Genomic DNA, 26200 nt, shown 5'->3' on the forward strand with positions numbered 1-26200 from the left:
GCAGCTGCGAGGGAAGGTAGGGGAAAGGGAAATAAAAAGAATTAAGATGCGTTATGTACAGGTACCAACTCCCCATGAGGAATGTGATCTTTATGTACTACAAATATGTTCTAATAAAAATTAAAAATAAAAGAATTATGGGATAAGTGTGTTCAAAGTGAGGGGATATTTTGAGGGGGATTACTGGCAATGTGTATTTACTGTAATCATTTTTGAAATGTAAAGATTCACTCTACATTGTGACTACCCTCTTCTGTCTTGCATATGCCCCTTGTATATCTTGTATATCTTCATGGTGCCAAACTGAAAACTGAGGCCTTAACTTAAAGCAGTGATTCTTGATGACTGTGCATTAGATTCACCTGCACACTTTAACAAAGATTTGAGACAGAGTTAGAGACATGCACTCAGGGACCTTAACTCAAGGCCCATCGCTCATTAAAAGTATGGTCTGTACTCTACTCCCTCTCCCTCCCCATTTTACCAGCCCTCAACAGCCAGCTGGATCATTACAGCCAGGATGCCCCCAACACAGTGTCTCCAAGAATAAACTAGAGCAGAAAATAAAACCATTGGTGATCACTGAAGTAGAACAGAGGACAAACGAACCTGTTACTCATTAACAGCATGGTTTGTATTTCCTTTCAAGGCAGTTGGGGATTTAAATCTGCCTTTTGCAAAAAAAAAACCCACTGACCTCACAGATGCCCAACTGGTAACTAAAAATAGGACAAAGCTTGGCATCTCTGCCTTCATTCTGTACCTGTCTCTTCCATCACCATAAAACTTCGGCTCAGATCCCTGCTCAGCTCAGCAGGTAGGCATGTGAGTCACTTATGGAACACCCATCTAAAATCTGGTAATGTAAGGGTGATTAGCCCTGCCTTACCTAACTTACCTTATCCCCCTTCAATCTGTGGACATGAAGATAAGAGATTAGCAGGGACATCTGCTGTCACCCTTTGCCCCAGAATCCCTGGAATGGGAACCTAGAAGTCTCTGGCCAGTTCCAAAGTCTGCAGTAGCCCTGCACTCACCAGAGCCCCTGCAAACTGTGGCTGCCTCCCTCCCCCAAGAAAAAGCAATTGTCTCTTGGGAATGGAATTGACCCTCAGTCATAAGGAATCTCCAGAGCTGCAAAACCAGATCTGAGATAACAATCAAGCAGCTCATGGCTCCCCTCAGCCCCCCAGAACATCTTGTGCTTCTTCCTTCAGAGCTGGGGCCCTTTCAGCTCCCAAACTGCAGTCCCTTGCATATTTTCTCTTTCTTTCCAATTAAAACTTTTGCCTGTAAATACCTCCTGTTGCTTTGGTTTTAATTTCTGTTACTACTGAAGCAAGGACCCATGCTCTCTGGACCCACACAGCCTGATTCCACCGTGCTAGCCTGAGGTCCTGAGTGAGTTGGTCTGGGAGGGCCCAGTCACTCGGCTGAGCACTAAATTAGTAGAGGTGAGGGCTGCTGACATGTCCTGGGCTTCCACCTCATTTAACTGCATGAAGCCCTGAATGTCATACGCTCCCATCCAAAGACGGTAAGGAACATGGTAGTCCTGGTGGAAATGATGGCCTCAAATAAAATGACAAAGAAAGAGACTAAAATGACTATTTTAAAAGGCAGGGCTATTATTTCTTATAATTGTATGTGAGTCTTCATTGTCCTTAAAGTTTTTTTATTTTAAGGGGAAGCCAAAATATCTTGAACAAAGCCCCAGAGGGGCCCCCTCCCACCTGCTCCCCCTCCAGTTCTACCCTGTGTCCTTCCCCAGCTCCAGGGCCAGGGCCTGGCCTCGAATCCCAGTTCCCAGGCCTTAGCCAGCTCAGACCCCTCCTTCTTGCTCCAGCCACAGACTGAGCATTGCTTCCTGACTCAGTTTACCTGCCATTCCAGAGTTTCCACATCCGAGCAGTAGTTTGTTGTTCTCTGCCCTTGACCCTCTTGCCAGTGAGCAGGTGTTGACCACAGCTTTGTTCCAGACCTTTTTAGCCCTTTCATGTGCAAAGACAAACAGCAAAGACAACACTCTCTCAGTCCCTTGGTGGCTGGAACTGAATCACCAGACCCAGGGCAGCAGCAAGCGTGCTCAGAGGCCATCAGAGTGGGAGCCTGTCCCCCCTTGGTCACCAGAGATTCCACCCTTCCGGGTCCAGATCACTAAACCATTAAGACCAAAAGTGACTTCAGTAACTGTCATGGTTCAAACAAACCTGTGTGGCTCAGCTGGAGTGTGCGGGGGCCCAAGTGCCCCAGGGCCTGACCACACTTTGTTATTGGAGAGTCTGTGCAATCGCCTTTGTTGCTGCGGCAATAACTGAAACCCTAGAGCCCTGAGCCCTTGTTCTGCTGTGTACCCTGGGCCAGGAGGGACTTGGGAGTCTTCGGGTTCATTCCTCCCCAGTGTCACCAGAGAACACATGGAAGGCTTCAAATATTGCACGGGGCATACTTTACTAAAACATGACTGGTTCTTTATTGGAAATTCGAATTAACTGAGCATCTTGTAGTGTGTGTGTATGCATGCAAGTACATGCATTTGTGTGTTGGGGATCAAACCCAGGACAGTGTGCGTGCAAAGCATGTGCTCTGTCCCTGAACCACAACCCTAGCCGGTGTCTTATATTTTTATTTGCTAAGTCTGGCAACCTGGCTCCTTTCATTCTACACAGGAGTGACTGAAACACGGTCACTGGCAAGGCCGGCCCTGAGCCACACAGTCCTCAGCAAACCTGCTGCTCTCCTCTGCAGCACTGCCTTGCATGCAAAAACTGCTAGCAACACACGTGCATCTGATAGGCAAGGAGAAAACGAACATTCTAGACACTGAGGAAGCAGAAATTCAACCTGAAGACCCAAGTTTTCATTGCTGGAAGAAAGTACCAAATGATTGAAACACTGAGGCTGTGTGCTATGAGGGGAGAATGCAAGCGTCACACAGACACAAGCGACAAACTGAGAAGGCAGCGAAGGGAAGACTAGAAGGAAGGGTAATCACTTGGTGGCATAATCCTAACTCTAGTTTCTGAGCATCCCTCACATGCCAGGCAGAACTTTGCCAGGAGTGAGTGGTTCAGCCCCTCCGGGTGTGAGGGAAAAGAGGGTTACAGGCTCAGCATCTTTTCTGTCTGACTCACAAGCCCTTAGACCTGACAAGTGACACCTAGGGCTGGTCAATAAGCTTCATTTCCCACGTGACTCCAAGCTCCTGGAATGCAGGCCGAGAATGCCCAGCTCCTCTCTGCCTGGACTCGGAGCTGCAGCGGTGGATCCTCCTCAGTCTCTGCTTTGGTGTGGGAAGGAGTAGTGACCTGGCGGGGACACGTTTCCACCCAGAGTCACACTCGCCTTTCTTACAGTGCTGCCACCCGCCAGAGCCAACTGTGTGTGGGGCGCTTCCCAGGCCAGGCAGACGGAAAGGAACAAGGCCATGACAGATGGCCTCCCCTAGTCAAGGGACACCTATGACCTTCTGGCCTTCTCCAAAGAGTGTACAGACCTGACACATTCACAGGGAGTCACTGGAAGCTCATCTCTTCCATAGCTCATCTTCATTTATTATTAGCACAAACACTCCTTGCTTGGCTCTAAACTCTCCCTGTGTAGGAGGAATATGTGAACAGCCATGGTATTTGGTAGGAAACTACAGGGAGACATATAATGAATTACATCAGGACTGGCATCTGTGTCTCTCCCATCTGAGCCCATGACTCCTCTCCTATCTAGGACTTGAGGGACAGAATCACTTCTTTTCTTATTTGTTTTATGTCTTTTCATTTCTCTGTTACAAATCATTTTTTTCACCTTCTTCTGGACCCTCACCCCACAGCCCTGGAAAAGGTTGCCTGATTTAGAACTCAAAACCACTGTAGTAAAGAAATATTCATAAACGTACCTTTCTGCGTATCTTAATGTTGATAAAGTTTCCTCATAGCAGATGTCAGCTGGACTTAAGGTTGCAATCTATAAAAACATCCCTTGCAGGTTTTGTTATTTACATAGGGGTTTATTACTATTGATGTTGTAAAAACAGCTTACAGTCATAGAACAGTTTTGCATCTTATAACTTACAGGATTGTTCAAACCTTACAACTCAGAAAGATAGGCTTAGAGAAAAATAATACCCTCCAAATCACCCAGATAATGACTGGCAGAACTGGGGTTCGAACCCACAATGGACTGACTCTACTCCCCATACCGCTGACCTTAGAGCCACACTGTTCTCAGTGTTGAGTCCCCAGCGATTTTCTCAGGGATTCAAATGATTGTTTAATGTTAGCACTGGACAGATCAATGAGAATTGCTCATTCCTTGACAGCCATTTCTATGGCTTCAAGTCTAGGCATTGATTTTGGGAGTCATGCTTCTAGAATTTAGAAAACAAACTTCAAATCAGAACCTTTTTGACATCTTGGGGGTGGGCAGGCTCGCTATTGTTGACCGGGGGCAACGTCGTAGCTGTGGTCATGGTAGCACATGGCTGTGGACCTGGAGACTCAGGGTCCAGAGCATTAAAAGCCTGGCAAAGAAGTCTATACCCCCGCTACCCACTGCTTTCTGTATGGGGATTGAATCCAGGAAGCCTTGAGCTACATCCCCAGCCCTTTAAAATTTTTATCCTGAGACAGAATCTTGCTAAATTGCCTAGGCTGGCCTCCAATTTGTGATCCTTCTGCTCAGCTTCCTGAGGAGCTGGGATTACAGGCATGCGCCACCATACCCAGCTACTTTATAGTTTCAAAGTGTGTTCATTTGCATCATCTCATTTATCACAGCAGTATTTTCAGGGGGTCATCATTATTAGGAAATGGGGCTTTAAGATCTGTGCTAAGGGGCAGGGACTTAGCTCAGGGGCTCTGCTGCCTGCTTTGAAAGCACAAGGTCCTGAGTTTGATCCCCAGTACCACCTCTCACCCCCTCCCCCAACATTCTTTGTTAAATCACTGTAAGGGCAGCTGGGATGTAGCTCAGTGGTACAGCACATGCTTAGTATATACAAGGCCCTTGCTTCAATCCCCAGCACTAAAAAGCCCAAACAAAATAACAATAATTAAAAACATTAATGCTTTCAGTCAGTCCTGTCTAGGCTTAGCAGGCGTAATCTTGCCAATGTGCATACCTAGACATTGTCCTGTTGGCCTCACAGTCTCAGGTGACTTTGTATACACCTGCTTAGACCTGTTGGACTTCAGTCTAACACTCAGAGGCTGTGTTATGGGCACTGTGCTGCTGCTGCTGCTGTCGCTGATCCCAGGGCCCCCACACATGCTAGGCAACTGCTCTACCACCGAGCTACACCCTAGCCCATATGTGCACAATTTTATTACAGGTTCTTGGGGGGAGGCCCATGGAGGCCCATAGTTAACTGACAACCAAATAACTTTCAAACAAAGTATTTAAAATAGGCAAGATTGGGGCTGGGGATTTAGCCCAGTGATTCTGGCGCCTGTCTCAGAAGTGCAAGGTCTCGAGTTTGATCCCCGGTACCAAAAAGAAAAAAGAAAGAGGCAAGATTAAGAGATAAAATAAGAGTGTGCTTTACTGTGAATTTGGTTGGGGGGGGGGGTAGCAGAGGCCTCCCAAGTGACAGCAGGGGCCGCTTTTCTCTTTAACAGGACCCCGCGGGAGGTAGCGTTTGCCTGAGTTTGTCCTCTGCAGCTGGTGAGCAGACAGCCCTGATTTTAACTCGGTCCACGCAGGTTGCGCCCACCTGGCAGGCACTCCACACTCCACACCCCGAATCTTTGCCGCGAGGACAGAATCGGTGGCTCTGCCGATGGCTTGCCTGCCTTATAAGAACTGATCTCCAGCCTCACACTGGAGTGCCTGCCCATTGAAAATAGCAGGACTTTGCCGGTGCTATGTTCTAAATTGTTAGGTTTTTTTCTGATTGTAAAAGTAATATGTTCCAGGCTGGGATGTAGCCCTTACCATGCCCTGGGTTCCATCCCCAGGACTGGAAAAACAAAACAAAATGTAATATATGTTCCTGAAAATTACAGAAGAGACTAATTTAAAAATTAGAGTTAGTAATAGAAAAGCTTTATTTCACCACTGTAGTAGAAAAGGCCCCAGGGCTCATGTGGTAACCGGTAAGGACGCACGTACGCAGCTCTCATAGCAAAGAGCTCTACTAAGGGCACACTGAGAAAAATTTTAACCCCAATGACAATGTCAATAGCCATAATAACTGAATCAGTCTAAAACGCGGTAAGAAAGTGATTTTACCAAAGTAGTTCTGCTGTTCCCGCCCAGAGCCGACTGGAGCAGTTTGGTTAGGACCGAGTCTCGGTAGGGAATGTGCAGGACTTTCTTCCCCAGCGCGGCATCAGCCAGAGCACTGGATGAAAGGGAAACAAACAGTAGCTTAGAAGAGGGCACCAGGAAGAAACCTGCTCCCTGTCCCACTTGACAGCCCTAAACCTGATAACAAGGAAGGGCAGAGACACTTCCTTGCGGAGACGTCAAAGCACGCGAGCAGGGAGGGCTGGAGAAATCCGGATCTTCGGATCAGAGAGGGAAGCCGGGACCTAGAGACTACCACATGGAACCCTGAGGGGGCTGTGATGGTAAATCTGCACAGGACTGGTGGTGTGAAGACAGGATCCAGGAGTGGCAGGAAGTCCTTTCCTTGTCTTCATTCGTACTTCCTTAATAGGGTGAGGCAGGAGGATCACTTGAGCCCAGGAGTTTGGGGTCAGCCTGGGCAACATAGCAAGACCCCACCTCAAACAAAACAAAGCAAAGCAAAGCAAAACAAAAGGCATTGCTGGCATTGAAGGGAATAAAGAAAAAGGAGGAGGAAATCTCATTTGTAAGTTATAATCACAGGAAGGGAAAAAGAAATCCATAAAATTAAGACAATTTATTGGAAAACAAATAAACTAATCTTTTGGAAAAGAAGAACAAAAATGAAAACACCATGGATAAGATTAACAGTAGGTTAGACACTGCGGTAGTTGGAATTAGTGAATTAGTTCAGAAGAAATTATCCAGACTGCAGCCCAGGGCCACAGCGATGGGAAACAACCCAGAAAGTGTAAGAACATGGGGGAGGGAGTGAGCAGGCCCCAATAGTCTATGGGAACTTCCAAAAGGGAAAAGAAGAAAGAAAATGGGTAGAGGCAATATGTGAGAGATGATGTGGAGAATTTTCCAGAAAGGATGAAAATCACTAATCCACAGAGCTATGAAGTCCCAGGAAGCTCAATGATGGCAAATAGAAATTTATACTCAAATACAACTCAGCCAAATCAGAGAACACCCAAAATAAAGAGCTTCAAAGCAGCTGATAAAAAAGACAGATTAGTTTTAAGGGAACAGCAATTAAATAATCAATGGATGGTATCCTTAATGAGCTGAAAGAAAATTCTGCCCACTAGGATTTTTAAATATTGATTGATTGATTGATTGATTACTGAGGATTGAACCGCTGAGCTACATGCCCGGTCAGGTCTGGGGTACTTTTCAAGCTGGCCTTGAACATGGGGCTCTCTTGCCTTAGCTTTCTAGAAGCTAGGATTAGAAGTATGTGCCACCACACCTGGCCTCCATCTAAAATTCTACACACAGTGAAAACATCTTTCAAGAAAGAGATGAAGGCTAGAAATGTAGCTCAGTGGTATAGCACTTGCCTATTTGTCTAGCATACGTTAGGCCCTTGGTTCTAACTCCAGCACTGGAAAGAAAGAAAAAGAAAAAGAAAGAAAAAGAAAAAGAGAAAAAGAAAAAGAAAGGAAGGAAGAAGGAAGAGAAAGAGAGAGAAAGAAAGGAAGCGGGAGGTGGGGGGGGGGGATGCTGCCAATAGATCATCACTAAGGGAAATTCTAAAGAATTTACTTCCGCCAGAAGGAAACTAATCCTAGCAGCTCTAAAATACAAGAAAGATGATTGAGAAAGTAGGGGGAGTAAATTTGTATTACCACTGTGTGAAATACTAATAATGCCTTTTGAGATTAAAGAAGAGTAGAAAGGAAATCATGACAATTACATAGGTAGGCTAGAGATCCTTCTATTACGGGGAGAAGGATGAAGTCCACATTAAGTAGGGACAGTTCGAGGGAGCCGTAGTAGGATGATACAGGACGTGACCTGGGGGTTGTGTGTTTGCCACAAGCTTATCGCACGCCATGTACTTGAAGAAGCTAGCATTTGTGGAATTATCACATGTACTCTCTATGTGCCCCTTTAGCTCCCCTGACCTTTCTCCAACCCAGAAACAAAGCTTTAGATTATTCCAATCAGTGAAACAGTTATTTTTAGGAACCAGTTTACCCCTATATAAGTATGAGCAGATTCCAGGTCCCTCCCTGGGAAATTTAGTCCAATTCCCCCTGCCTTACAGCGTGGCCCTGTTGCTTGGCAGCTGTTCCTTGCATTCGTGCAACCTTATAAATAAACTTTTGCCTCCCATTACATTCACTTCTGACTTCCTCTTTCTTCCTTGAACCTGAGTTCCTCATTCTCTGCTGGGGCCTTCGGCTCTGACCCAGTCTCGCCTCACTTCTCCATTCTTCATGGGAGTGAAGGTGAGGAACCCGGAGGTGCATGCTGGTGTGTGTGTGTGTGGTGTGTCAGTGTGCGTGTGTGTGTGTGTGTGTCTTGAAGACTCCTGGCCCCTCACAGACCACCCAGCTGATGTTACAATTATATTTAGGCTTTGACAAAAAGAAGATATTTTTAGAGTCAAGAAAGAGTTAAGCATATACTGAATTTTGATATATGACTGAAGTGTTCTGAAGACCACTGGGGAAGGAGAGGCTATTCAAGTTGACTTGGAAAAATTGGCAATATGTAAGAAAGAAATAACAAAAATGATACCTACCTTACACCATGCCCAGAAATCAAGTCCAGTTGGATAGGAACTTAGATGTAATATAGGTAGTTTTTTGTTTTTTTTTTTTTTTTTTACCATAACGCTTTTAAACAAGATATTAAAAATGTACAACAGCTGGGGATTTAGCTCAGTGGTTTCGCCACTTGCTGCTCAAGCGCGAGGACCCAAGTTCGATCCCCAGTACCAAAAAAATTTTTAAAAAGTACAACATAAACCATAGCCATAACTTCTGCGCATCAATACACATCTTAGGAAAATTAAAAAATTATCACTGGGAGAAGATATTTATAATACATATGCCTAAGAAAAGAGTAATAAAACAAAAATTAAAATTTAAAAAAACACCAAATTATCTAAAAACTAAAAACAAATGTTAATAGCAGCATTATCCTATTAGTTCAAACCTGGAAACCAACTACATGTCCATTAATAGAAAAATGGATGCACCTTGAGACCATAATGTTAAGTGAGATAAACCAGATACACAAGCTTAAATACCACATGGTTTCTCCTATGTGAGAAACTCAGGATACAAATAAAGACTAAAACAAAAGACAGATAATAGGGCATAGTGAGATAGATCCTTTGCAAATGGGAAAGGGACCAAGTGACAGAGGGGGGAGTGAGGAAGGCAAGGAGAAGGGGACTAGAAAGGAATTGAGATGTGCTATGTACATGGAATTAAAAACTATGTGCCACGAACAGTACAAATAAAAAATAAAACTTTAAAAAACCTTAAATTGTCTAAAAACTAAAAAAAAAAGTTCATGGCAGCTTTTATCCTAATAGCTCAAACCTGGGAACAACTACATGCCCCTCAGTAGAATAAATACATACATTGTGATACATTCACACCATGGAGACAGAATAGCAATGAAAATGAATGAGTATCGCTGCGTGCAGCAACTGAACAACCTCACAGACACAGTCTTTAGTGAAAGAAGTCAGACACACATGCCAGGGACCTCAAATAAATGATCTCATTTACATAACAAGCAAGATGATTCGGCAAAACTAAGGTGATAACAAAGGTCAATTTCTTTTGGTAGGAGTACCAACTGGAAGGGGGTGTAAGGGAAATTTGGGTTTTGGAAACGTTTTGTGTTTTGACCTGGGGGAGAAGAGAAAGAGATAGAGGTAGAGGTGATAGAGATAGTGATGAGAATATATATATATATATAAAATTGAAATGAATATTTAAGATTTGTATTCTTTACTGAAACTTATACCCTAATAAGTCTTAAAAAAATCTAAGTCCCAGAAGACAATATAGCTTACCTTTTTTATAAAGCTAAAAAATGAAAACCTTGGGCTGAGGCTGTAGCTCAGTGGTAGAGAAATTATGCCTTGTATGTAGGGGTTCCACCTCCAGCACCACACACAAAAAATTTTTTTTTCAAAGAGTACCACTAAGCAGTAATAGTCAAAATTGATAAAAGAAAGGAGAAAGGACAAGGGGAGAGAAACTTAAAGTTCAAGATGGTGGGTACCTCCAAGGGTATGGAAGGAGAGGAAACTTGAACCAGATAGCTCTTGAGTTGGGAGATGATTTTCTTAGGGTTATTTTGTTAAATATTAATTAGTTTAAAATAAAATATATAGGAGTGTCAGGCATGAACTGATGACATGAACCAAGGGTTATAATTAATGTAATTTTTAATTTTCCTTATTTTAAAAAGCCAGGGCTTCACACATGGTAAGCACATGCTCTACCACTGAGCCACACCCCTTTTGTATTTGTGAGATCTCCTTTCTTTTTTGCAATACTGAAGATCAAATCCAAGGGGTGCTCTATCACTGAGCTACATCCCTATTATGTTTTATATCTAGATTATATCTAGATTCCTCCTAAAGCCCCATGTGCTCATAGGTGGGGCTTTTAAATGATGATTGACTCATGGGGCGCTATTGCTAAATGTGGTGTTAGGAGATGGAGCCTTGTTGGAAGAGGTGGGCTGTGGCCTGGTGGAGTGAATCTCCCTCTTCATTCCTCCCTCCACTCTCTGCTTCCTGATCACCATAATCTGAACAGCTTTCCTCTTCCCAGATCCCCCCCACCATGCCCTCCACCATGCAAGAACTGACACTTCTAAAACATGAGCCAAAATAAACCTCTCTTCCTTTAAGCTGTGGGTATTGTGTCAGGTATTGTGTCCCAGTGATGAAAGTGACTGGGACAGATTTTGGCATCTGAAGAGTGGGGTCATTGCAAAGAGTATCTGACCATGTGGTTTAGAAGCCTTTGGAACTGGTGTATGGGAGGCATTTGGAAGGGTTTGGAGATGCTGGCTGGAGAAGCAGCCTTAGAATGGTGTAAGCTGAGCTTGATGGGAGATTTTAATCAGAGCTCAGAAGACCAGAATGCTGACAAAAATGCAGAGAGTAAAGATTAGGCTCATGAGGTTTCAGTTGGGAGCAGAGACTTCATTGGCAATTGAATTCCAGATCATTTATTATGCTCTGGCAGAAAATTTGACTTCATTATGTCATGTACTGAGACTGTGAGAGACTGAGATTAAAGGCAGCAACGTAATGAATCTGGCAGAGGAAATTTCAAGGCAGTCCAATGTTGAGGCTATCATATGGATATTGCTGGCATCTTTTAGCAATATTTAGTCTGAGAAACAAGAACAAAAATCTCATTTAAAAAGCTTTCAGTTTTCCCAGAAAGTAAGCACCTGTAAAGTTGGAGCAGAGGAGAGCTTGGTTGCTAAAAATATTAGCATTAAAAAGAAGGCAAATACTGTGGATCAGGATAATAAGAAAGTTGCCTTGAGGGCATCTGGGAACCAATAAGATCCCATCCTGCACAGGTTTAAAGTTGCAAAAATGAAAGACTGTTTTGAGATGAGAGCCCCATGGCACCTCTTCAAACTAGCTCCCTGGGATTCAGGTCACAATGCTCAGCCATCTAGGCATGCAGAAGCCTCTGCAGCCATGACCCTGGGGGCCTGGCCAATGCTCAAGCTGCTGGCAGAATTTAGTGTTGTCCACAGGTGCTGATTTTACAGGCATGCAGAATGCAAGAGTTGTGGGAGGCTTCCACCCAGATTTCATGAGAAGGCATGGGAGGCCAGGCAGTGAACTCCTGAGAGAGCACCATGTAAACCTGAGAGAGTAAAGCCAAGAGTTCAGTGGAGACCTTAGGAAGTTGGAGAAGCCAGGAATGTGGAACATCTGAGGAATCCACAGGCAGTGGGTGAAGCCACCTCAAGATAGAAGCCATGAGGGCTGTAACTAGCAATGCTGTAGGGTCAGGGCCACCCAAGCCATTTGGAGTTTACATCTTTGCCCCTGGTGCTGGACATGGAATTATAGGATTTACTGTTTGTCCTGCTGGGTTTTGGTCTTGTTTTGGTCCCATTCCTTTCTATCCCCCTATTCCTCCTGTTTTGAATAAGAATGTTTATCCTGTGCTCTTGTATGTTGGCAGTGTTCAACTTTCTTTGATTTTTACAGGGGTTCACAGATAAGAGTTTGCCTTGAGTCTCAGAGGATACTTTGGACTTGGGCTTTTCAACAATGCTGGAACAGTTAAAACTTTGGTGACACTTAGAGATGGACTAAATGCATTTTGCATAAAGAGATGTGCTTGAAATTTTTGGGAGCCAGGGATGGTATATTGTGGTTTGGATCTGCAATGTTATTCTAAAGCCTCATGGACTCAGAGGTGGGGCTTGTGGAAAGTGAATAGGTTATGAAGACCCTACAGCTGACTTGCTATTAGGAATCTGGAGGTGGGACTGGTCAGAAGAGGCAAGTGATTGGGGACATGGCATGGAAAGGTATATCTGCTTCCCTAGCTTCTCCCTTCTCTTTCAGCTTCTTGGTCACCATAAGGTAAACAGCTTTCCTCTGCCAAGGCCCTTCCATCACACTGTTTCTTGTTTAAGCCTGTGACATATGGGCTGAAACATGAGCCAAAATATACCTTTCCTCCTTTAAATTGGGGGTGTTGGGTGTTTTATCTCAACAACATGAAAGTAATGAACACAATCCCTAACCCTTTCTGTTTTTTGTTTTGAGCAGGGTCTTACTAGGTTGCCCAGGCTGGCCTTGAACTTGATATCTTCCTGCCTCGATTTCCTGAGCTGGGATTACAGGTGGGCACCACTGTGCACAACCAAGAAGTAATTGATGCCTGTCCACTGATTACATACCTGATAACATTTCCTAAATTGGTTAAACTCAAGTTAACTCGTGATCCTTCCTTCAGTCTGTCTCCTTCAGATCCTGAAGATTTCTGTCTTTCACTTCCTGCTAAATCCACCAAATTGATGATGGATTGTTTGGTAAGGGCTCTGTCTAGAAAAACCTGTAGAAATGCACCCAAGCAGTCTGTTAGAGTGCTGCATGCTGCATGGGAAGTCAACCTAGTCCACATACTTAAGCAGTTCTTCTAACTGTAATTTAGACTAAAAAAAAAAAAAGAAGTTTTCCATTTAAAATCCTCTTTACAATGACATTTTCCAGTACTGTAGTACCAGGCCCAACAGCCTCACTTTCCCCTTCCCATGTCTGCAAAGCTCTTTTGAAAACAACATTGGATACCATTGATAAATCTAGTATATCTATCACCAATAAACTTTAAAAATATAAACCTCCATATGAAATCTGCAAAATAAGTAATCATTCAGGATTGCATAGTCCTGTAGTAAAATGAACATAAATTTTAGAATTCTATGGGTTCTCTTGCAGGCTACACGAACTTTTCTGTGTGTCAGCTTTCAGTTGTAGAATGATACCAGCACCACATTACTGAGATGTTGGCGGCAGGGTTCAAGATAATAGATGCAATGGATCTAACATGCCCTGCACATGGTATGAGGTGTTATGCCGACCCCACTAAAGAGTATGGCAGCATGGTGCTAAATATTCAGCTGATTTCTTTCCTTGCCCCTAAAATAAGAAGTTAAAAAGTAGCATAGCAAATCATATGTTCAGGAGTTTTTTGTTAGTTTGTTTTTTGGTATGAGGGTTGAACCCAGGGTCTTGCACAAGCTAGGCAAGTGCTCTAGAGCTGAGCAACATTTCTGGCCCTTTAAGAAAAAAAAAAAAAAGCCCCTCCTAAAAAAAATTTAAAGCAGGGTCTTACTTGTTTGCCTAGGGTGGCCTCCAAATTGCTATCCTACTGCCTCAACCTCCTGAGTAGCTGGGGTTAGAGGTATATGCTAATAAGCCTGGTCTTCATATATAGTTTCCTCATATGTAAAGTTTGTGAGTTTTACTAACGTTGTAAGGGCAAGTGAATAGCACTTAAAAGTTTATAAAGTTCTTTAAAATGCCATATCTCAAACCTTCCAACTTTCCTTGGGGCAGAACTACCCATCCCATTTTACAGAACAGGAAACTGAAATCGGAGAGATTAAGTTATTTCTCAAAAATCTTAGAACTGGTAAATGAAAGAGTCAGACTCAGTCCAGTGTTTGACTATTACTCCTGGTGAGTGCAAGATAATTTTCACTGTTACCATTTTATTTATTCCGGGCACTGTGATTTGGAGGACAGAGGTGGTACAATCATTGCTAACTGCAGCATTCACCCAGAATATGTGAATAACCCTTTCTAGTTCAAACAGAGGATATTGTATAGATCATTCCTGACACCCACCAAGGAATATGGAGGAGAAAAGTTCACTCTAGTTTATCAAAGACTTTACTTAGTGCATTACTTGGTTCTAAAGAATTAATCTTGGTTCTTCCAGAAGTCAAAAAGGTCCTTCAGTATCTTGAGGGGCCCAGGGCTCATGGAACTGAAAGCTTGGCCTCATATTGGTGATGCATGGACCTGTCCCTAACATAATTCTCCAAGATAAACCAGGGAGTCACTCTAAAATCTTCACAGTTTACTCCTGGGTCAATGTGGGATCAAAATTCTTTCCTCAGAGCAAGCAATTTACTTGAGGGGAAACAGCCAACTATGGCACTTTTGGGGTCTAGTCATTGCATGACCACCCCACTATTAGTAATGGGTTAACTTAGGCCAGGACAGGGCTTGGATGTTGGGGAAGGGCAGGAAAAAAGCAAGTACCTCACTTTTTCTTGTTTCTGACCTTATGGTGTAGAAGTGGCCACCTTAACCCAAGGTCACATCTGGAAGGATTCCATAGCATCCATCACAGATGCCACCGGGAACCCTGGCAAAGGTGGCTCCTGTGAGGAGCCAGGACTAGGGCATGCACTGGGCTCACCTGCTTGAACTGAATGGTGGTGACCATGTGGGACCGGCTGCTGCTGGCATTCATGTTGGTTGAAGTTGTGGTCCTGATTCTTGTTCCTTGTTCCATCAGCTTTTCAATTTGAGCATAGTTCTCACAAGGCACAGACTTCAGACCTTCCACATAAAAGCCCAGGTGGTGACCTTCCCTGACTTTTAGTCCCCCGGGCCTTTTGGTTCTAGAGAGCAAATCTCTTATCTGTAGAAAAGAAGAAACAATGTAAATTTCAAGAAAACTTTACTGCTCTATCCCTCCCTACAATATAGTAAGTGTTCAATATTTACTGGATGAATGAATAAAAATTAAATTTCTGTAGATACCGGACAACCTCATAAATGAACTAAGAAACAGGGACATGGGAAAACAAGAAGATAGGGAAAATCAGTTTTAACTAGTGAAACAGGAGGCCTAATTTTAAAAATTAATTTAAAAAAATTTTACAGATGTGTTTTGTTTTGTTTTTTCCAATTACTGGGGATCTAACTCAGGACCTTGTGCTTGCAAGGCAGGTGCGGTGCTGTGACGGAGCCAGCCGTCACTAGACGAACAGTACCTGAGGAGAGGGGTGAGGATTAAGAAAAACAACACAAATTCGGGAGAAAAGAAAAGGAGAGGAGAGGGAGAGCCTTCTTCCCACTTTATTGAGCCTTTTATATATCCTCCTTCATTACCCACAGCCTCCCTCCCTTCCTCCCCTCATGATCTCGTGACTAATTATTTTTACAGAGAAAAGGTCAAATATATCTTTACAATTCCGGGAATGTTACTTTCTTGTCCAGCAGACATTCAAATCCTTTCTATATTCGTTGTTTTCTTTAAAAGTCAACATCCTTGTTTTTGTACCAGTTTCATATCCTGGCTCATTATGTTCTTATCTGACTCAAGAATCTCAAGGGGCTTAGGAGTCTTTCAGGGTTGTTTCAACCCTTCGCTCTCCACAGTGCTGCTGACCTAAATCACCAGCCCATGTTTTATTATTTTTTAAGTAACTCAAGCAAACTGCTAATTTGACGGAGCCAGCCGTCACTTGTCAAACAGCACCTGAATGGGGGAGTGAGGATGAAGAAAAAGAAAGACACAGAGATAGAGTCGGGAGCCCCCCAGAGAGACTGCCTCCGCACTTTTTTATTCTCCTTTTTATCACAGGTGAGTTTGCGTATTCATCATGACCCTTATCCAAAGACACCTGCTTCCTTGTTCTCTAGTTCTTTGGAAATTCCCCACCCTCATGGGCTTTCCTGTTTATCGGGTTTACAAAACGTTCATCATGTTCCAGGACAATTTCTGAAGGTAAACATCTAATTTGGCAAGTACGTGGTTCCTCGTAACATAGTCTCCTTGCTTTATACAGTGGACGGTAAGATTTAACATGGAGCCTCTATGGCTAACACCGCTCTCCACATCTCCCCTGTTTTATATATTATGATCAAGAGCCCTTGATCACGCAGATAGGCTGTGCCCGTCTTAGGTGAGGAATATAAAGAAATCCCTTACCCATCATGGAGTCAAGAGCGTCACAGTACTCTTGCTCTGTCTTAGGTTGGTGATTTCCTATATTCCTCTTACCCGTCATTGACTACCAGCCTCTGCAGGGGATTACACCATGGGTTTAGGCGGTGTAGCATATAATTGTAGACCATGAATACTTCCAGCCATCCTCATTAAAGAATGCATAAACATCTGTAGTAGCGCCGGAAGGATCATGCATCTAAGAGGCAGCTCTCCTCCAATAATTACTATGGAAATGAGTTACCGCGTAAATGCAGATGTAGATGGCAGAACTTTTCTAATTTGTTCGATAAAATCCTGCGCAGCCTGGGCTGCATCAAATTTTAGGGGTTCTGAATTTTGGAGATCTATAATATCCAAATCTAAGAACACATTCACAAAACCACTATCTGATTTTCTGTTTGGGTGACACAATTGCTTATTTGACAATTGAAGTAAATTACATTATAATAATCATAATCTTTCTGAACACTAATATTTCCTACAAGCAGTACCTAAGAGCGCATGACATATGCAGTGACATTTCTTTTGGGATGACAAGAATTTTCAGACCAGTCCAAGACATAAGTATCAAATCCAGTAATATTATATCTCACAGGGGCATCCGCCACACATCTCTTCTATGGAACAGTCCCATTGGAGCATTAAAAGTTGGAGGCACTACACCAGTGGTCTCTATACCCACAGGTAGATGTAGATGGACTCCAGTGATCCCGCCTTTGCATTGATCTACCTGCCTTCCTGCCAGGGTTCGAGCGCTCAGTCTTATACGATCAGTTCTGTTGATTTTGAAGAAACATTTGGGGGTTCCGGTTTCTGATCCCGTACAGTTGAACAATTGGACCTCGTTCTTGTCAGGTGCCGCTGGCTCATCCAACAGCCTGGTATTGTTCACCCATACCATTACTTCTCCAATTTTTTAGCTCATTGGATGTACAACAGGTGGATCAGGTACATAAGTCCAATAAACCTTCTCATTAAGCATCATCATTAGATTTATCAGCAGGACAGTTGTCGGGATCATCCTAATGGGCAGGAGAATTTCCCGCAAAAGGGACCAATCTTTCAGGCAGCCACCTGGCACCTTCAGCGTCCTGCGGGAAAACACAAACATGCCCTCGTCCCCATATTAATACTGGGTCGGGGCCACTCCATACACCCGTGAGGGGATCTTTCCACCTCACTTGAGCATATGATGATTTAGTTTTAGGATGCCACAGCCGTTCTGCTGCAGTCAATCCATAAGCATCCACAATCAAAAAGTTCAGGATGAAGAGAGCATGATGTAAATAATTCTGTGGGGATAAAGGGTATAACTCCCCCTTTTTTATTTTTTGCAATTGATTTTTTAGGGCACCATGGGCTCTTTCCACAGTCCCTTGGCCTTGTGGGTTATAAGGAATACCTGTCTTATGGGCGATACCCATCTGTTTACAAAGCTTTACTAGTATATCCCGTGCCATTATCAGTTTTAAGAATGATAGGGACCCCAGGTGTGGCAAAGCATGTTAAACAATGGGCTATCACATGTTTCATAGCTTCTCCAGTTTGTGCGGTGGCCATAATAAATCCCGAAAAGGTATCAATACTTACATGTATATATTTCTGTTTTCCATATTTGGCAATATGGGTAACATCCATTTGCCATAACTGATTGGGTTTAAGGCCGCGGGGATTTACCCCATAATGAGGGACAGAATGATGTATAGGACAGGCAGAACATTGCTTAACTATTTGTCGAGTGGCTTCTCGAGTTATCTGGAATTGCTTCCTTGAGCTGTGGCTATTTTGATGATGTAGAGCGTGAGACTGCTGAGCTAATTCCAATTGACTGAAAGCTACTAGCCATGTAGCCTGATCCGCAAGATCATTTCCCTTTGCCAGGGGTCCGGGAAGCCCAGAATGAGCCCTAATGTGACCCACATAACAGGGACAGGTCCGGGCATGTATGCACCGTTGTATCTGAGCAAAGAGCTCCTGTATTTGATTATTGGCAGCATCAATATAAGCAACTGCTTCAAGCACCTGTAAAGCTTTAACAACATAATGACTATCTGTATACAAATTAAAAGAATAATGGGCCAGAAGTTCAAATATACCACAGCGATGGCACGAAGCTCAACAATCTGAGCGGAGGCGGGGGCTGTATGAACAATCTGTGGCTTTCCCTGAATAACATATGCTGCAATACCATTGGAAGACCCATCAGTGAAAACCACTTCAGCATTTTTTATGGGTTCCTGTTTCATAATCTTGGGAAACACCAAAGCATGAATATTAACAAATTGCAATAATTTATCCTTGGGGATATGGTTATCTATACATCCAGAGTAATGTGCAAAAGCAATGGCCCACATGTCCACATTTTGGAATAGCCAATCTAACTGTTGTTTGGTAAATGGGACTCCAATTAAGGAAGGCTCTGCTCCAAAATATTTTTGAGATTCCTCCCGCGCCATATGAACTAGGCACGCCACAGATTCATAATAGGGAGTTAACACTCTGGCTGGAGAAACAGGCAAATGCAACCAAAGCAAGGGACCCTTTTGCCATAAAAAGGCAGTGGGAGCATGTGCTGTCGCCAGAACATAGGCAGCCCATCCTCGAGCATAATCTATATATTGAACTTGCTGTCGTTCTATAGCTTGTTCTACCTCACACAAGGCCATCTGACCTTCTTCAGTTAATTTTCTAACAGATGTAGGATCAGAATCTCCCCAGAGGATATCGAATAAAGGTTTCAATTCTCCAGTGGAGATTTTTAAATATGGTCTAAGCCAATTAATATCTCCTAACAATCTCTGAAAATCATTCAAAGTGTGTAAATTGTCTTTCCTAATTTGAACCTTCTGGGGTAATATAGATTTGGGATATAACTTATGTCCTAAATAGGAATATGGTGGTTCAGTCTGAACCTTTTCCGGTGCAATCACTAATCCTTGATCCCTCAAAGCTTGTTGTAAATGAGCATAGGCTGTTAATAAGAGGCCTTCTTGTCCATGAGCTAAAAGTATATCATCCATATAATGAACAATATAGATTTGGGGATATATTTGCCTAATTTTATTTACTGCCTGAGCTACAAATTTCTGACACAAAGTAGGACTATTAGCCATAGGCTGAGGCAATATTTTCCAATGATATCTCTTCATAGGCTCCTTAAAATTTGTCGAGGGTACACTAAAAGCAAATCGCTTACAATCTTCAGGAGCAAGTGGAATAGTATAAAAACAATCCTTTAAACCTACAATTATTTTATAAGTATTTCTAGGCAAAGCTGATGGCATAGGCAATCCTGGTTGCAAGGCTCCCATTACTTCCATAGTCTGATTGACTTTTCTAAGATCTTGCAATGATCTCCATTTCCCCGATTTTTTCTTAATGACAAAGATAGGAGAGTTCCAAGGAGAATTAGAAGGAGCTACATGTCCGCTATCAAGCTGTTCCTGTACTAACTGCTCAGCAGCTTTAATTTTTTCCTCGGTGAGAGGCCACTGATCCACACAGGTTCCCCACTTTTCCAAGTAATGGGATCCGCGTGGAGTACAGGCTGATTAGTGGCCTCCTTTAAAAACACCCTAAGCCTGTTTTTGGAGGTCGTTGGATCGGCATTAAAGGCTCCTGTATCCCCTGACCTTTAGTTCCCAAGCCCTGATTAGGTAAAAGCCCTTGTTCAAACATTCGGTGGGTGACCTGTTCACTAGGACTATATAAATACACCCCCATCTCTTTCATAACATCTCTGCCCCACAAATTAAGCGGCAGCCCCGGCACGATATACAGCTGGAATCTACCCTGATGACCCTTGGCATCTTTCCAAAGTAACATATCACTACTCTGTTCAGTGCTTTGGCTTTGACCTATTCCTTGTAATTGTGTCATTGTTGATTGTTTAGGCCATGCCGTAGGCCACTGGTCTGCAGTTAGAACTGAGACATCAGCCCCAGTGTCCAGTAGACCCTGAAAATTTCTCCCATCAATGGTCAGGGTGAGCACAGGTCGTTGGGCTCCTATAGACCGTACCCAATAAACATCTAAAGAGTCGAATCCAACATCTCTTTTTTCTCTTTTTGCTGCTTTATTTGTTAGTATTTGAGGGAGCAACAGCAGCTGTGCTATACATTGTTCCGCTTGTATCACAGAAATCCCAATAGGTGAATGAGTCATGATTTTAATTTCTCCAGTGAAATCCCCATCTATGACCCCAGGAACAACCAAAATACCATTCATAGTAGCACTACTTCGACCTAAAAGCAACCCCATCATCCCTGATGGTAAGGACCCATAAACTCCAGTAGGTAGGGCCTGCATCCCCATTTCTGGGGTTAATACTGTGAAGGCGGAGGGACTGAGGTTCAGTCCTGTGCTGCCTGCGGTTGCTCTGAAAAGGTCCTGAACGAATTTCCTTGCTGGGGAATGAATGTTTGAAGTGCCCCATAACATTGTTGTGGGGCCTGGGGAGGGCCCCTCCTCCCGTTTCCCTGCGCGAGAATATTTCCCATGGCATCCTTTTTAGATTTACACTCATTAGCCCAATGATTGCCTCTTTTCCATCTGGGACACAATCTAGGCCCATTTTCTTTCCCTGCATTGTTTGAATTGGCTGGAGGAGTCTTATTGGGACATTGCCGCACCTGATGGCCTATTTGACCACATCTAAAACAACTCCCTGGCGGAACTGGAACCCTGCCTTTGGGATTTCTCTTTTGTTGTTGGAACAACACTTCTTTAACTGTTTTTCCTTGCAAAGCTGCTGCCATGGCAAGGCCCTGAGTATAAGCAGGCCCAATGTCAGCACACATTCTAATATAGTCTGAAATGGTGCCTTTCTTTCTAAATGGTCTTAGGGCTGCCTGACAGGCAGTATTGGGATTTTCATAAGCCAGTTGTTTGACCAGTAACAATCTCGCATCGGAATCTCCCAGCAATCTACTGGCAGTCTGCATTAACCTGGCTACAAAGTCTTGAAAAGGCTCATCAGGTCCCTGCCTAATTTTGGATAAATCTTCTGTCTGCCTACCTGTAGAAGGCAGCTTCTGCCATGCCCACTTGGCAGCAGTATTGACCTGTGCATATACTCCTGCAGGAAACAATAATTGATTGGCAAGGTCTGCATATTGCCCTTCTCCTGCCAGCATGTCATAATCAATATCATTTCTATTAGCCCGATTTAATTCAGCTGTTCTTTGACACTGCTCGGAAAATTCTGTTTTCCAAAGGAGGTAATCTCCCCCAGACAGGCATGCCTTAGCAAGCTGTTTCCAATCTCTGGGAGGCAGCGCCTCCGTGCTCAACGATTCTAACATAGCCTGAGTAAAAGGTGCGGTACGGCCATATTGTGCACATGCCATTTTTAACTCTTTGAGTTGCTTAAAAGATATCGGCCGATGGATTCTGACCATATTCCCTTGAGCGTCAGCTTCCTCAAATACTGGACAAGCTAAATGAAAGCCCTGGGTATCTTCCCCTCTGTCAACCGCATGTTGCAGGGTAGCTTGTAATGGCGACAGAGACCGAGAATTGACAGACAAAGGCCTGGGTCCTGGGGGATGTTTGATCATGGCTATAAGAGGGTCAGTTTTTTTCATTAATCTTGGACCTGCAACCGGCAGGGGATCAAGACCAGCAATTATACTAGGAACTATTCCTCCCTCGCCCTGAGTCTTCTGGTCTTCCTCTTCCACCGTTAAGCCTGTCTGCCACTGCTGACAAAGAGACTCCAATCTCTTTTCCAATCTAGTAATCCTTTCGGTCACGTCCTCATTCGCCGGCTGTCTGGATTTTTCGGTTTTCCTGGCCGCGGCTACGATAGAGAGGGGGGGCAGTCCTCATTGTTATACCTAGCAGCCTCTTCTTCCAAATCATCAGCATCTCCCGGGTTTAGGGGTCCCTCATCCGGAAAAAAACCCTTCCTTAGTGCAGGCTCCGCATCAGCATACACTGGCGGAGCAGCTGGCTTAGCTTCACTTTCTATAGGAGGTGGAGGGACAACCTCGGGAACACCAGCCTTGTCAGGCTCCTCCGAGGAAGGACTTGAGGAGGGTCCTTCAACCCTCTCTCCCTCATGCCGAGGATCCAAACTATCTCTAATTAAAGCCCATAAACTAAAAGCATCTATAGGGATTTTAGTGGGTCCATGACCATCGTAATAGTCCTGAAGTCGCCTTCCCACCTTATTCCATACTTCTAAATCTACTGTGCCTTCTTCAGAGAACCAAGGACAAACTTTCTCTACAAATTCTAAAAAATTACATAATTGTTGATGCCCTACCTTTGCTCCACGAGCGTGAAGCATATTTTTAAGCATATGTTCAAAAAGCATTCGGCTATTACCAATACCCAGCTTGTTACTCCCGAGTGTATTCACCGCCCTTAATTTACTTATCCGAGCTCACGATCCGCGGTGTCCTTCACTATGGTCCCCCGTATTCAGGTCCCTGCTCGGGCGCCACCCGTGACGGAGCCAGCCGTCACTTGTCGAACAGCACCTGAGTGGGGGAGTGAGGATGAAGAAAAAGAAAGACACAGAGATAGAGTCGGAAGCCTCCCAGAGAGACTGCCTCCGCGCTTTTTTATTCTCCTCCCCTTTTTATCACAGGTGAGTTTGCGTATTCATCATGACCCTTATCCAAAGACACCTGCTTCCTTGTTCTCTAGTTCTTTGGAAATTCCCCACCCTCATGGGCTTTCTTGTTTCTCGGGTTTACAAAATGTTCATCATGTTCCAGGACAATTTCTGAAGGTAAACATCTAATTTGGCAAGGACGCGGTTCCTCATAACATAGTCTCCTTGCTCTGTACAATGGAGGGTAAGATTTAACATGGAGCCTCTATGGCTAACACCGCTCTCCACATATGCCTATAATCCCAGTACCTCAGAGGCTGAGGCCATGAGTTCAAGGCCAGTCTGGATGATATAGTAAGTTCAAGGCCAGCCTGGAATAGATAGCAAGATCCTACCTCAAACAAACAAACAAACAACCCAAATAACTAAAAGTTTAAAAAAACCCACAAAATTAAAGACAATCTAAAAACTAGAAAAAGACCATAGATCTTCATAAGTCAGAAGTCTTAACATTGTTTAAGATGGCACTATTCTCCAAACTGATATACACGTTCATTACAATCTCTATCAGAATACCAACTGATAATTTTGTAGAAGTTGACAGGTTGATTCTAAAATTCACATGCAATTGCAAAGCACCCAGCATAGCCACAGCAATCTTGAAAAGAAGGAAAAGAGAATTCGCACTTCCTGATTTCACAATTCACTGTAAATCAACAGTAATGAAGGCTGTGTGGTTCTGGCATAAAGGCAGACATGTAGTTTAATGAAACTGAATTGGGCGTTGCAAGGAGTCAGCTTGACATGACGGCACCATCTTGAGTTGTAATGACCACAGCGACCTCTAAGTAACCCTGGTTAGCTTTCCCTGGCTAGTTTCCCAGCACACCATAAATAAACAAAGCCATTAGAATAATACATGGAGCTTTATGATCAGACTCTGGTGCTGTCAGCACCAGAAATGTTTCTGACATCTTTGATATTAACTTGTACCTACCAGTGCATGATGGGATGCCTTTGTCCTGACTGCTCTACAAGCCCTCTTCTTTGGATCTTAACTGTGGGCCTCCACTGGTCTTGCTGCCACCCAGGACAATGCTTCTGTTCATAAGTTCTCAATAAATTTCACTCTGTGCAACCCTGGATGTCTGCATCTTTTGGCCTCATAGCATCTGGTGGCCGGTTCTCAGGCGTCAGGATTGGGTCTTCTGGGAGAACTAATAAGCCAGCCAGGACAATAAGAACAGACGGAAGAGAAAGGAAGCTTTGGTGGGGGAGATCCCAGGGTGACCATCTATCTCTGTGTATGTTGGGGTGAGTGATGGGTGTCTGTATGAGAGACACTTGCAGCCTGCCATGTGATTATGCACAGGTCCCCAAAGTGCTGTTGGGTTTTGGAACAGCTGTTTACTGAATGCCACTTATCATACTATGAAAAGGAAGGTGGAAGCTGGGCATGTGGTGCACACTTGTAATCCCAGAACTCAGGAGGTTGAGGCAGGAGTGAGGTCAAGGCAAACCTGAACTATATAGTGAGACCCTGTTTCAAAAAATTTAAAAAAAAAAAAAAAGGAAGGTAGTGTCTTGCCACCACAGTGGGATAGCTGTTGCTGTGGGCTGTTTTATTGGCCCCTGATGCTCAGGTGGCTGTAAAAGAAAAAAAAAAGCAAGATTTATAACTTGAAAGAGCTATGTATCTCTCAACCTCTCTTAACTTGTACCTGGCTCAGAAAGTGGAAGAGCAAGAGGCCAGGCTGGAAACTCTAGCTTCACACATTGTGTGGGGTGCGGTGGGGGACAAAGAACTTTAAGAGGAGACAGGGAGAAGCTCTCATCTTGTAATCAGAATGGGATGCAAGATATTGGAGTCCCTGGGAGAGGGGAGTGAGGCTGCGAGTCTTGCCTTCTTGCCCTACCATTAAAAACCATACAGGGGCCAGGGATTTAGCTCAGTGGTTCCGCCGCCTGCCTCACAAGCGCAAGGTCCTGAGTTTGATCCCTCGTACCAAAAGCAAGAACAACAACAACAACAAAACGATACAAAGCAGTCACAAGATTTGCAGGAGAGGGACCCCCTCCCACTCATGGCAGCAAGCTGGGCAGATATTGCCAAAACTTAGACAACCACCCCGTTTGAGTCTGACTGCCTGAATGGCATTGGTGGGGACATGGGAGGGATGGCATTAGTGGGAAAAGAAGCTGAGAAAATGAGTAATATTACCTTCACCTGGCCTCCACAATGCCTGCCAGTCCCAAGGCAATCATTCCCTTATAGATTGTATGACCTTAGGCATGGAGGCATGGCCAAGTGAGGGGGTCTTCTGACAGACACTCCATGGAAAAGCACTAAGGAAGCCCTGGGCATTTGTGGGAACTGGGCATGTGACAAACCATTTATGTCTAGGAGTTCCAAGGCCCCGATGAAGCTGTTTTTATGTTAGGCAAACTGTTAGCACTTGAGAACGGCATAGTGCTCCTCTCTCCCTCCTCAGCCTCATTGTATTTTGTTTCATTTTTTTATTCTTTGATAGTCAAATGAAGAGAGAAATGTTATGGAGGAGGCAAAAGGCTTTCGACCTTCAAGATCTGTAGCTCAGCAGGTCAGTAGGGTGCCACATGTGATAATTTGGCTGAGATTGTTGATTTTTAAGTACTGTCCCCTACTTCCCAATCCTGATCTTCCTTGCCTCAGGGGGAAAAATTTAAATTTCCAGACAAATTCTTTTGTCTTCATATCTATCTGTACTTGTGGTTGCAGGAACTTGATGGGAAACCTGCTTCCCCTACTCCAGTTATTGTGGCTTCCCAAACAGCCAACGAAGAAGAAGAGGTAAGTTCAGCATCCTCCAACTGCTCCCCTCCCCTCCCATCCAATGAACACATGCAGGCCATACTGGCCTCTGCGGTTTATGTGATGTAATCAGTGGGAGAGTTTGCTAGTTGGGGCACTGAAATGGGCAGATGCTCTTTGACCATTAAGCAAATTTTGGTTCTTACTTTGGATGGTGAACCAGGTAACTTTTGACACAGTACTATGTAACTTCATCACTCTCTTCCTTTTGTTTTCAGAGCTTAC

At 43.9% G+C, this 26200-nt stretch overlaps 2 protein-coding genes across 2 annotated transcripts in view; one reads left to right on the forward strand and one right to left on the reverse strand.

Moving 5' to 3' along the window:
* LOC101705302 (kinesin-like protein KIF28) overlaps positions 1-23114 on the reverse strand; it is a 60740-nt gene extending 37626 nt beyond the window's left edge. The window contains 7 exon segments of the mRNA XM_087194085.1: positions 1882-1991; positions 3893-3960; positions 6226-6337; positions 12994-13148; positions 15024-15248; positions 17293-17653; positions 22941-23114. Coding sequence (XP_087050211.1) covers positions 1882-1991; positions 3893-3960; positions 6226-6337; positions 12994-13148; positions 15024-15248; positions 17293-17463 — 841 coding nt within the window. The 5' untranslated portion in view covers positions 17464-17653; positions 22941-23114.
* Positions 7793-26044, forward strand: LOC147823075 (uncharacterized). Its single transcript, XM_087194084.1, has 5 exons — positions 7793-12936; positions 16037-16196; positions 22993-23157; positions 25656-25724; positions 25883-26044. Exons 2-5 carry the CDS (start codon positions 16110-16112, stop codon positions 26042-26044), a joined length of 483 nt encoding a protein of 160 aa, XP_087050210.1. The 5' UTR covers positions 7793-12936; positions 16037-16109.
* Positions 26045-26200: the final 156 nt, after the last annotated feature.

This window comes from Heterocephalus glaber, unplaced genomic scaffold (assembly GCF_053883595.1).
Source record: "Heterocephalus glaber isolate CG9 unplaced genomic scaffold, H.glaber_assembly_v1.0 deba00001600, whole genome shotgun sequence".
Classification (NCBI taxonomy): domain Eukaryota; kingdom Metazoa; phylum Chordata; class Mammalia; order Rodentia; family Bathyergidae; genus Heterocephalus; species Heterocephalus glaber.

Bases quoted from the DNA above. Each gene is read 5' to 3' on its own strand.
- LOC147823075 (XM_087194084.1), top strand. From the start codon at position 16,110: ATGAAGAAAAAGAAAGACACAGAGATAGAGTCGGGAGCCCCCCAGAGA. The intron at 16,197-22,992 runs GTGAGTTTGCGT...CCCCGTATTCAG, and splicing joins TATTCTCCTTTTTATCACAG to GTCCCTGCTCGGGCGCCACC. The intron at 25,725-25,882 runs GTCAGTAGGGTG...TTGTGGTTGCAG, and splicing joins CAAGATCTGTAGCTCAGCAG to GAACTTGATGGGAAACCTGC.